The 13,404-nt window shown below is 32.6% G+C and overlaps 1 protein-coding gene across 1 annotated transcript in view; it reads left to right on the forward strand.

Moving 5' to 3' along the window:
• Positions 1 to 3,191: 3,191 nt before the first annotated feature.
• The window catches only part of LOC133189469 (chitin synthase chs-2-like), a 37,500-nt gene continuing 27,287 nt past the window's right edge, over positions 3,192 to 13,404 (forward strand). Inside the window, exons 1-10 of the mRNA XM_061324838.1 lie at positions 3,192 to 3,254; positions 3,567 to 3,800; positions 3,889 to 4,000; positions 4,221 to 4,374; positions 5,405 to 5,507; positions 7,602 to 7,722; positions 7,939 to 8,007; positions 10,177 to 10,261; positions 10,491 to 10,722; positions 10,888 to 11,055. Of these exons, the coding sequence (XP_061180822.1) occupies positions 3,192 to 3,254; positions 3,567 to 3,800; positions 3,889 to 4,000; positions 4,221 to 4,374; positions 5,405 to 5,507; positions 7,602 to 7,722; positions 7,939 to 8,007; positions 10,177 to 10,261; positions 10,491 to 10,722; positions 10,888 to 11,055 (1,341 nt within the window). The remainder of the gene's footprint in view (positions 3,255 to 3,566; positions 3,801 to 3,888; positions 4,001 to 4,220; positions 4,375 to 5,404; positions 5,508 to 7,601; positions 7,723 to 7,938; positions 8,008 to 10,176; positions 10,262 to 10,490; positions 10,723 to 10,887; positions 11,056 to 13,404) is intronic.

The following is a 13,404-nucleotide window of genomic DNA, read 5'->3' on the forward strand; positions in this document are numbered from 1 at the left end:
GTATATGCGTGCGTGTGTGTATGTGTGGGTGTGGGTGCCTTATTTACAATTACAAATTGTCTAAATTAAATACTAATTGTTTCGTAGACACACAACAATGAATTTTAATGAACATGCAATGCTTTTTTTACACCCAAGTTGATGTTAAGATAATTCATCGATTCTGAAGAGCATATATCAAGATAATTTTTTGATTTTTTTTTTTAAATTGTAATATGAAACAATGTTTTTTATAATTCATTTTGAGGTAGATAGGTAGATAAAAATACTAGTATTAGTATTAAAGAAAAATAAGCAATTATAGTTCTAGTAAAGTTAACATTTGTAAACTCAGTCACAACATTTTATAAAATAAAAACGATTTACGCCTAATGTACAGAAAGATGACTTTTTTGCGAAAATAAGACGTGCATTTCTTCTCAAAACATATCTGCATTTGGTAAAAACAGTTTCCACATTATTTCTTTATAAAGTTGATATAGCTGATTCTTTCGTGTTCTTCCTCAGACATGGTTGTATTTGAAACCAGTAGTTTTAAATGACATTGTGAATTTAAACAATGAAAATGTTCTGTTGATTTCCTATGAAATGTAAGAGGTCTTTTCATTGTAACTTCAACAGAGAGTTATGTAATATTATCTGCATCAAGTTGTGTCCTCAGACGAAAAGTTATAAAATGCCTCGTCATTTTTTTTACCGGCTTAACCTTCAAACGTGTATTTTCATCCTACATATCTAACATCAGGTATATTGCACGTGACGAATTACCTTCCTGGTCGTTGATATCAACTGACGAGAAATTGATGACAAGATCTAAACAGAAAATATAAAAGTTAAAGATATGTTTTCCATGCTTTGACACATAATGCAATTATTGAAAGTTCTACGCATAATTGATATCATGTTCAGTGAATAACATTCAAATGACATTGATGGTTATTGCGATTGAACACTCTTACAAAAACTTTATGTTTAAAAAACATAGGGGTTTACTGAAATATACGAGGGTTGTTCGGAAAGCTCGCGGATTTTTACTGAACGTCATATTATATCCAAATTTGTAGAAATGTTTTAACAATACATTCGAATGATGTTTTTGAACATTTTAAAATATTGTGATTTATTTCAAATTTATCCAGAATTAAAAGCTGCAAAAATCGGACAGCAGAACATGTCAAAATTAAGTAATTAACAAACAATACACTGAATGATGTCTGTAGTCAATAATCCCCTGTCAACCGGAAAAAAACACACCGTAAGCCTTATGTATTCATCAGGTAGACGGAATATTCCTTAGTAAAATTTAGTTTAAAATCAAAGGCCGTACAATTGGTATGAAACACGAAACGACCCAGTGATAGGTTATATTTTCTAACAAGGTCTGTGTGAATATTTTTTTTTGTCTCTCCCTATTTCTTTTGATATTGGCTTAATTCCTGCCAAGTATCTCAAATATAATTGAAGTGGCAAAGAGTGATGCCCAAAAATAATGCTAAAAATTTCAGGAGTGCTAAACTTTTTTTAAAGCATTTTGACAATTTCTATTTCTTTAATATCCATTCAATCAATTTTAATAGTTCATGTTGGAAAGGAAATGAGGACTCTTTTGATAAAATTCAATATATTGAGCTTTGAATGTAGACTATAGTAGCTTTGTTTAAACAAAGATTTGGCCAAAATTAGTGCTGAAAAAATGCAATACCATGTCAGGAGACTCAGAGTAACAGAAAAATGCAAAAATTATAGTGCCAAGAAAACATTTATTTTTAAGAGCGATGAAGTCAATGAACAAAAGAATTACAAACAAACAAACAAACAAAAACAAACAAACAAAACACACACACATACACAAATTCAAAATGTTGAAAATAATGTCTGATATACCATTTAAAGTTTTAAATATTTTATGAATTATAAGCAGCATTTCAGAGAATCAAATATCTATGTATACCTGTCTATATCTATCAGGAGTGCAACAACTGATGGTTTATTCCAAGCTTGAAAAAAACTTTCTTCAATATATAATTTTTTGCTTTCTTTCTCTTTTTTTTGTGAATACAAAGACGGACAAAGTACAGTTTGACTTGCTAAATCAATCAATTATAAGATCTGTCTGCGATTCAGATCCAAATTTCCACTGTTAGGAGTAAAATGCTTAAAATAAAAAAAAAATTCAGGGGACGAAATTACTTTTTTTTCGTTGTAATTATTATAATCTTGATCAAAAAGCAGCTACTTGAATGATTTAGAACTAATTTGACGCCGTTGCTATTATTTGAAACATTTCCTTCAACACAATCTAGATGTGTTTATATCCTTTTGTTTATTTTTTAATGAATTTTCGAAACAAACCACCTAAAAAAATTAAGATAAATCGACAGCAACCTTACTGTAACAATTAAAACATGTTCTTTAGTACATGTAATTTGTGCTTCTTTTTTCTGAAGTTTTATACAGTCGTTGTCAGGAGTGCAACAACAGCCATGTTGTACATCTATATGTATAATATCTTAAGATGCAAGCGTAGGAAAATTTTCTATTTCAAGGCTTATCATAATGAAGCAAATGAAAAGAATTGTCATTTTATATACATCAATAAAGAAGAAAAAATGAGAAGTTGATTATTGACAGAGAGAGAAATAAAAGTATCATTAAAATCTTCAAAAAAGCTCAAGTAATTCAAGGAACGTCAGCATTTTAATTCGATGACGTGAAATATGTGTGTAAAATCTTTTTTATGTGGTGCTGAGACCGAAGAACTTAATTTTCCATCAAAAAACGTTCTCTTTGATTAGCCAGTATTTTGATGCACTTCAGTGTATTGGAATTGCTCATTTGTTTCTCATTGAATTCTAAAGACCAACGTTGGAGAAATATTGCTTGTGGTTAATCCTGGCAAGGAACTGGCTATTTATAAAAATGAGGTAAGACAAACGTGTAATTTGGTATTTTTAAGTATCTATCTTTAGATTAGTAAACTCATAACACTAAAACTGTATGTAGTTTTCATGAGAAATCGTATCAGGGATTTTTCAAAAATATAATACAGTGAAATTTGTCTGATCTGACATGCACTTGGAGATAAAAAAAATTGTGTCGGAATAGACAGGGTGTCGTTATAAGAACATAGTGAAAAACTGTGAAATGGAAATTTAAATAAGGGTTGGGATTTATCCTGAAATGGATTGCACATGGGTCAGGTTACTGTGGAATCATTAGATATCGTGGTGGCCAATTATCCGTGGAATTCGTGGGTACCGTTCATCCACGAATTTACATCCTCCACAAATCAATATACTAAGGTTTCAAAGTCATATTTTCCTTTCTATGATCGAGTGAATACACGTAATTGCATCGCCACGAACCTGTATAATTTAAGCATTTAATCAACGAAAATTGGCCCCCACGAATTCTAATGATTCCATAGTAGACAGTTTCCACGGTATATTTTTTTTTCTGTATTTATTGGAAAAGGTGCTTTGCAACATTTATATGAAGTAATACATTTGTATACCAAATAGAATGTTTTAAATAAGCATATTTATTTAAGAACACTATAATTTCAGGACCATGGAAAATACCATTGGAAACATTTTGATACTAGACTCCCTCCACATATTTTCAATGTGGCAAATAGAGCGTATCGACGAATGTGTCAGACCGACGGAAACCAGACAATAATTTTCTGTGGTGAATCAGGTGCGGGAAAGACAGAAAACACAAAATACTTGGTACAACACCTGATGCATACATGCATTTGTGACCAAGGAATCGAAGAATTGAAAAGCAAAATTCTCAAGGTAACACACAGTATTGGTTGATTTAAAAAAAATAAATACAGTTAAAAATAAATTTCCTCGAAAAAAATTCATGTAATGATTTTTACAGCTTGATGTTGTGCTCGAAAGCTTCGGAAACGCAAGAACGAAAATAAATTCCAATGCTAGCAGATTTGCAAGGCTTCTACAGATAAGCTTTAGAGATGAAAAACTCATTGGAGGTATCTGTTCAGATTATTAATACGGTATTTACATTTTTGTATGGTGAACCTTTTGTAGAAAAGGTTTATAGACCAGCTAAGCCCATGAGTTTTTCGATCATAGTCCATATCTTTTGTGAATCTTGTTATGTGTGTCTGTCATACATCATGTTATTTTTTTTTTTTTTTTTTTTTTTTTTTTTTGCATTCTTAACTGACAATTCCCGTTCTATTACTAAAGCCAATGTGCGACACGTCATGCTTGACAAAAATCGGGTTGTGGCCAGGACGGAAAATTGTAAAGAGGGAAATTTCCACATTTTCTATGCTTTATGTGAGGGTCTGTCTGCTGAAGAAAAGCAAAAATTTCACCTGCAGAGGAAAGAAGTTTACACGTAAGAGACACCGAAAATTTCGCGTGATTTTTTACGATTCTAAAGAAGATTGTCGAACAAGGCGAGCAAAAAACCTATGGTGGGACAAATAAGAAAGTGATAAAAAAAATTAAATCGCAATTATAACAAAATTTTGTTTGATATTTCATTTAACATCAATACACTGTATATACTTTAAATTATTCGTCTATGAAATAGCATACACACGCTAAAGAGGGCAAAAATAATCATTTTTTCATACTAACAGACAATTTTTCAAATGACTGGGACTTCTCACTATTTTTTGAACGTATATCCTCAAAGTATGAATAAAGATATACATTTTTTGGTCACCAAAACATGGAGAAAACATGGAGAAAAGACCCATTATACCTTTTAAATACAGTTTTATGACAACATTCGTATCTTTTGGAGAAATATTTGAAGTCTGTTTAGTCAAGTGTCATATTGAAAACTTGATTTTCATGACGCTAGTTGTCATGAATTGTGTAGCGTAATGATTAACGTGTTAGTTTTAAGGAAAAAATGATATTGGTGTTTATATTGCTTGGGTTCGAACTCTAAGAATGCCGTATTTTTTTTAAATCATAGAATAATTTTTGCTGAAAGAATTTTCTGCAGAAAAGTTTTGACATAAATTCATACCATTGAATAATAAGAATCCTACAAAAATACTAAATTCACAAAAACTTTATTTCTATACTTAGAAAGCTATAGGCATTTTGAACGCCATGTTCTCCCATCTTCTTGGTAATGCTAAGAATAAACATAATGTTAAGTACAATTTGCTCTGATAATTTACATGTGAAGTTTTAATATGAATTAATGAGAAATTACCTGTGTGATTAATCAAGTGTCTGGTACATGTGATCAACTTTGCTAATTGGAGCTCAAGATGAAGATCGTGCCCCTTTTTAGGATAGAGAATTAAGAAACGCATAATTTGTAGACACTTCTTAATTTCTAGATTAGCATTTAGAGATTCATACTATGAATAAGATGTATGCTCTTTATTTTTATTGATTTTTAGAATACTTCTTGGAAGTAATGAAGATTTACATGAAAAAGAAAAATATCTTAAACAGTACCATGATATCAAAAAGGGCCTTGACAACTTTGCGGTGTCACCCTATGTAAGATAAACTGTCCTACGTGTCTTATCAAGAATAGTATGCATTGTAAAACCCCTGTCACACCGGGACTGCGTCCTCACAGCGATCACATGGCGTCCATAAAAAATGCAAAACGCCGAGGTGAGCGCAGTAGAGTCTCCCACAGCGCTGTGACAACGCAGTGAGATCTCCACTGAACGAAGTAGGGTCGTGTAGGGTCTCCTGGAACGCCAGGGGACGGCGCGCACTTTAGGCATGCACAAAGTACGCGCCATGTGACCGCGGTCTGATAAGAACGCAGTAGAAACGTAGTTTGATCGCCCTAGCAGCGCGGTGAGATCTCCAACGACGCAGTGGGAGCTCCGTACGCACGCCGTGAAGACGCACATGATCGCAGCATGAACGCAGTGATAGTAGACTGCGCTTCTACGGAGATCTCGCGGAGTCCTTGGAGATGTCACTGCGTTTCTATCGCGCTTTTACGACGCTTCTAATGAGATTAATCGTCTTGTGATTTTTTTTTGACTGCGATTACACCGCGACAACAAGGAGTAATCACTGCGATCATTGCGCTTCCTTGGTGTTTCTACCGCGTACGTTAGCGATCACAATGCGCTTCCACGGCGTTGTTAGAACGTTGTCAGCCAGCTCACAAAACAAGAGCGATAGCCTCATATTTGATCAGCAATAATTCTAACGTATTTGTTGCACTCCTGACCAGGAGCATAGGAGTAGAATTGGGAAGTAAAAATTACACCAGATCTTGTTCTCTTGTTTTAGTGGAGTTGCGGTGGAATTACTTAAATTTTAACAACTTCTCAGTGTATTTATTTTTTTGACATTCATAATAAAATCAAAGAAAAGACAAAAACACATCTCATCTGAATTGATATAATTGGAAAAAAGGGTTTTAATAATAAAACAATCAGTAATTTAGTACTACATTATTCAAATAGATCGTTTTTAATAAAAGAATATTTCTTGGCATAAGTAGAGGTCTTTTCATCATGTAACTTGAATCTTAAAAATGTGTTACACTCCTTCTGAATATACATCAGTGATGAAGAACGCATTGTGAACGTATTGTGAACGCAGCCAACGCAGTGAGAACGCCGAGAAATCGCGGTGGCAACTCCTAACACGCCGTGAAAGCTCCGCGGAAGCGCAGTCAATCGGGAAGAGATCTCCGTGGGAACGCTGAAGCACGCCGCGAGAACGCCGTAGAAACGCGTAAGTCGCCGTAGGGACGCCGTGACATCTTCACATCATGAAAATTTTACAGAAATTTGTGCAATTTCCCTGCGATTTCACTGCGATTTTAAAAATTTAACAACGCCGTAATACCTCCGTGTGGACGCAGCTTGGTGTGACAGGGCCCTTAACAACGCAAATTGTAATAAACTGGGATTACAGCATATTATATTTTTGCATTATTACATACTGTGTTGAGTATAACGCAGAGATTAATAAAGCAAGTTGTATTAACACATTTTCTGGATTATATCTTTTTGCTTTCTCACATTTTGCGTCGAGTTTAACGCAAAATATATTAACACTTTTTTTAATGAAATGTTTTGCATTATTATATTATTACATATTGTGGTGTACTTGATGCAAAATGAATAATGCACAAAAAAGTACTTAATAGCTTTTTATCTTGAAATAATAGATGCTTTTTAAAGAAAGTTTATATTTTTTGGTATTAATACAGTTACAAGTAATTACTAGATACCATTTTGACAAATTTAAGAAAGTCGGGGTTTTTTTTCAATTAGTCAACAATTACATCTAAATTAAAATGTTAATTTTATAAAGTTTTTTATTACATTTTGCGTTAATCTCGACGTCATAACATAGCGTAAAATTTAATAATCCCAATTTGTTACATTTTGTGTCGTTATAAATTTTGCCTTGACAATTCACAGATATCAAGCAGAAATAATATTTTGTTTCCTTCCAACCCAGTTTAATTTAGATGAGTTGCTTTTCTATTTTAATTTTTCGTTTATTCTTTTTTTTTATTTATTAATTTTTGCTAAGTATGTGTTTGTTGTTCGTTTTTTTCACCTTTCTTTTCATTTGTTTAAAAAAACATCTCTCATTTACCTCAACTAGGAATTTATATTTCTGACAAAAATGCTAGCTGCCATTTTACTGCTTAGTGAGATAACATTTGTTAAACCAGTAAGAGAGGTTGATAAGATAAAAGTAAAGAACGAAGAAAAACTGGAGCAGGGTAGGATATCATGATTTATTGAATTTTTCATACATCATAACTTGATATGAAATGTGTTTATATCTAGCATCACATGGATTAGAATTTGAAAGTCAGGATATTGAAAAAATAAAATGTGACAAATTTCTATAATATCGATTTCTTTTTCACGCTAAGCGTTTATAAATTCTATTAGTGGAATTAAATGAAAATGTTTTTTTTTCTATGATTTCAAAGTTGCAGAATTGATGAGTGTTAAATCTGATGATTTGAAGAAAGGCCTGCTGTTGAAGACATTCAGTGCTGGTGAGATGTACTTTTTGCAAGCAATAAAATTCCTGTTTTACATTAGAGTTAGGAGATTAAACAAATGGAAGAAAATTAATGCACATTCTGTAACATTTTCTCTTCCGTATCCGCAAGCCCTTAAAGTTAAAAACCTTTCTTGGTAGCTCAGTCGGTAGAGCGCTCACTCCTTGATCGAAAGGCCGTGAGTTCGAATCTCGGCTGCGACTGACCTAAGTCGATAAAAAAAAATAGGTAGCAACTGTTCTTTCGCCATGCGCTCGGCACTTTGAAGTGAAAGTTGCGGGTCCTTCGGATGAGACCTTAAAAACCGAGGTCCCGGGTCACGGCAGGCCTTGGCACGATAAAGATCCCACACTGCTTAATGGCCCTGAGTGCCGAGTAAAGGTCAAAATTTGAAGCCCTTCACCGATATATGGCGACATCTCTATATAAGTGAAAAATTCTCCAATGGGACGTAAAACAACATACAATCAATCAATCATTAAAGTTAAAACGCTCTAAAAAGCATCCTATCTGCCCATCATTCGATTCTGTTCCCTTTAAAACCCAACCGATGAAAAAAAATCCGTCTCGAAAATTGATTTAATTTATTGAAGACATCTGAAATTTAAGAAATTAATATCACAAGGTCAAAGTTATTTTAGCACTTGTGTAGAAAATTCCTCCGCCTCATATGCTACTAGGAAAATGACTTGAAACTGAACAATTCCCAGCACTTATTCTAAAATATACTGCAGATATGATTTATAGTCAATTGTCAAACGCCAGAGTCATTGTAGCCATGGAGTAAAATAATAACCAAACAGTATTTTAAAAGTCACAAGATAGTTTACAAGTTAACTAATTTGAAGAATAAAAACACTTATTGATTTAACGATGAATATTTTTGATCAACTAAACAATTTAGCTATTCGAAAACAAAACATAAGTTCATTTTAATTAAAGCTGGATTCCTAATTGATCAGTGTATTAAAACAGAAAGTTCAAAGATAGATATGACACCCTTAACGCACATGTCTGGATGTTTGGATAGGAGATGGGATTGGATGGTTTACGAATTTACTGATTGATGAGGATAACTATTTTATTATCCACGGTTGTATTGATCCACCAATGAATTAAGATCTTCTTAAATAAAAAAAAAATGATAATAATGGATTCCAGCAAACAATGTTATGGGGGTTCCAGAAAAATAGCCACTCGACAACATGAGTTACTGTGAGATTAGTGACCTCTTGACATTTATATCAGTGATATATTCTTCCCTGGCTCAGTAAATAACACATGCGTATACAAAGAAAGAGGGAGATCTGTAAATAAAATCAAGGATGAGTTCAGGAATATTTCCATTTCTCCTGGGAAAGAGGGTGGGTGGTGGTGGATGGAGGAGTATTACGCGCTAAAGAGAATCCCACTCGGAAAAGTTTTGAATTAAATCAGAAAACACCCAAACGCATTTCTAGGGGGAGGGGTACAGTCCGCTTTAGAAAGAGTTTTGCTCCAGTACACCGGGCATAATGAGGCGAAAAAACATTTAGTAGCAAAGATTGTCAGTGCTACCAAAAAGGGAATTAATTCTTAATGGCAATGAAAGCAAAATATATACATATACCTTACATGTAATAATGTATTTTTCAGGCGCATTTCGAACTAATGTGACATGCATCTGTATGAAACACCTTTTTACTCAAAATAAGAAAAAGTCACAGCAAAACCCCACTTAATCAATTTTATTTTTTAAATATTCAACACAATTGACCGATTTCATTTCGCCAAATGGTTTACATCTTTCTCAACTTATGCTTATAATTACCTGTCACTTTCAAAGGGACAGGGTACTCAAATCTTTTAACATAAAATTTCTTCTAGTTTATATTTTTGAAGTTGCAATTGAGAGAAAGTTCATTATTCAAGAAAAGTTTGCAATTCTTTACTTGGTACTTCATGGATATACATGTACCTCAGTGTTAAAATATCTTTGATTCACATGCCAGACTGATAATTTAGAACAATTGTGTTACTATTTAGAGAGGTGATATATTATGATAACGGTATTCACGCTTTGTCAAACCTTATGGTTAATTGTTTGGTTTTAAAAATTCTGGGTATCCGTAAAAATAGTTCATCATTTTCTTTTTCCATCATCAATAAACATTTCTTTCCTAGGTGACAAAATCCCACACAATACTGTACAGGACGCTGAAATTAGGAGAGATACTTTGGCAAAGCACACATATGAACGATTGTTTGGGTGGGTTGTCTGGAAAATCAACAAGAATTTGCATCGATTAAAATCAGGGTATATTTTTTAAGATATAAAAGTTATTTAAAAAAGCTTTTTGATTAAATTTCCAAATCTGCAAAGATGTACATGTATCAATTGAAGTAAAAAATCAATATGGATTTTTAAAAAATGTCTTCTATGAAGGAAGATGCAAACAGATGTTTAGTTTTTATTGCATTTGACATTATTTTGAAAGAAACCAAGAAGAAGCCAACATAGGAATTCTTGACATGCCGGGGTTTGAGAATCTACAAGTAAACAGATTTGAACAAATGTGTATTAACTTGCTTTATGACAAACTGCAGATTTTCATGTTTGATAAGATCATTGAGAGTGAAAAGGAAATTTACGAAGACGAAAATATTGATCCCGACCTTTTGGCCATCAAAATAGAAAATGAAAATATTGTTGACATTTTTGAAAATAAGGTAATTGATTCTCTTCATCATCATGGATAATTCAATGTATCAACTTGTTTTAAAGCAAACACTATAAATCTTGAAATGTTATTGCTTAATTATGAACAAATTAAAAAGGAAGTTGTGTTAATTTTGAAAATGTATACACATGTGCATAAAATTTTTATCATACAGATGATAGGAATATGGTCAACACTATGCACGGAATCTTCACCGCCTTATGGTAGAGACCAGCATTTAGTGGTAAGATTGCAATGGAACCTCAGAGATCATACTCCACAACTCATAGAATTCAGACAAAGATGTCCAACAGAGTTTTGCATTAAACACCATGCAGGGGAGGTAAAAACTCGCAGAAAGCATTTGTATACAATATTCAATATAAACAGGCCTCAAGACTATAAACTGAGAACAGACTCAGGTCAAAATTTCAAATGAATTTAACTTCTGAAGTTATTTTGATAATCGAACAAAATTTTCATCACGTATTTGTATATGATTACTATACAAGCATGCATTTTTTTAAAAACATTTGTAAAATAAAACTCAAGATATTTAGAATAAAACTTTTGACAAGTCTAATCTCAGTTTATGGTACTGGAGCCAGATGTCTGTAATGTTCACTAACCTATTTTAGCTCACTTGCTGACAAAGTCTTTTTACACCGTAAGAATATTAATATATACCATTACCCTTTAATGAGCTTTTTAAACATGGCTCTTGTAGGTTTGGTATAATTGTGAAAGTATTCTTGAGAAGAATCGAGACACGCTTACTGAAGACTTGGGAAACGTCATGAAGAAAAGCAATGACAGGCAAATACAGTTCTTGTTTTCGGCAGATCTTTCGGGTACTTTCTCAAGGTAGATGCACTATCTACATCATAGTCTCAATATATTTTAGTCATTTGTCATGTTGTTCATATTCATTTATGACAAGAGATAATTAATAACATTTTCAATGTTCTTTACTTGTAAATATAAACTTGAAACTGTATTTTGTTTCAATGCCTTGAATGATTATTTTATGCTAATGATTGTGAGTAAGCAGGGTATATTCTGTTTTCAACTAAGTATCTATCCTGTTAAGGGTTAGTATATAGGGTGAATTCACCATGCATCGGACACCCTCGCACTTCAACAAGATCTAGCGATATCGCTACCGACCGAATATTATCAGAATGGAGCTTAACATGTAGTATGCGGTTATAATATAATTTTTTGACACAATCGTGTGTTATTTATTGAGAAAATATCACTAAAAAACGATTTTTTCGAAATAAGTCAGAATACACCATGGTTCGGACAATATTCACCATGCATCGGACATACAGTATTTTGAACGAAAAAATATCATACCTTGATCTCGGTGCTTTAAAATTAGTAATGTCGAAACATTTTTATCTTTTATTTCAAAATTAACCTTATAGTTAAATTTGAATGACTATTTCGATCCACAAATGTGAAGAGCTTTTAGGTGCATCACATCGCTTTAGAAAGGCTTCACAATGCTAGTAATATGCCATCTCGCGCCTTTGTCTCTTGGGTTATCATCATCCAGTTTTAAAAAAATAAATTGAGCCCACTTCTAGTTGTCATATATCGATAACTTATATTTTCACTAAAAATTTAGAGTTTTTATTTTCTTTTTTCGGCAAAAAACAGCTGTCATTTGGGTTTTATATGAAAATGGAAGAAATAAGCCATGCATTGGAAAGTGGCCGATGCATGGTTAATATGTGTCTGATGTATGGTGAAATAAACATACTAGTAAAAAACAACTCTAAAAAATATTCTACAAACATTGAAGTAAAATTAAAAAAAATAAATCTTTACAATTATCAATCATTAACAAATTTTACCTAGGTCCGACTCGTTCCGTTGAAGTCTATTTAAAAGAACGACAACGCTAAAAATTGCAAAATCGTAAAATTCTGGTTACTCCCCTTTGATAATGCAAAATATGACGTAATTTCAAGGCCATTCTTGTGGTATTTTTATCACAGCATGAAGCTAAAAATCGGCATCAATAAAAAGGGTGAATCTTCACCTTTAAGTTAGAAACAAGTAAAAACACGGAGACACTGAGGTTCAATGAAAGTTTATAGTTTTAAGTTGTCCGAAGCAAGGTATGTGTCCGATGCATGGTTAACTCACCCTACTTGTCAATCATACATACAAATATGAAAGATTGGATGTGAAGACTAAGGATATTGCATGCATACGCACTAATATGTCTGATAAAAATATCTAAAGAAAAACTATTTGAAATATGTTTTATTCTAGAAACAATAATGGTCAAAGAAGAAAGTCAAAGACTGCTCTTAACTCCTACAGGGTAATGTAATTCTCTAAAGCACATTCTAGATGATATGTTTTGCACTATACAAGGCGTGTTTTGCTTCGTTTACACTCTACATATTTTCATCATTAGCATTTTACCATTTTATGTCGTCGTGACTGTTCATTTTTGTATGTTTCATGGGTAACCGTACTCAATCAAAAAAATAATTATCAATCATTTTGTCAGTAACATATGAATTTTCATACAAAAAAAAGATAAGACTTACAAAATTGTTTCAAAAATTTAGAATATCCACAAAAAAATAGAATAAAAAAATAAAAACAAAACCAAAAAAAAGATATTCTGAAAAAGGAAAGTTGGAAAAATTGATCTCACAGTATGCTTATT

Source organism: Saccostrea echinata, unplaced genomic scaffold (assembly GCF_033153115.1).
Source record: "Saccostrea echinata isolate AGI-Se365-2 ecotype Australia unplaced genomic scaffold, CSIRO_AGI_Sech_v1 ptg000018l, whole genome shotgun sequence".
NCBI lineage: Eukaryota > Metazoa > Mollusca > Bivalvia > Ostreida > Ostreidae > Saccostrea > Saccostrea echinata.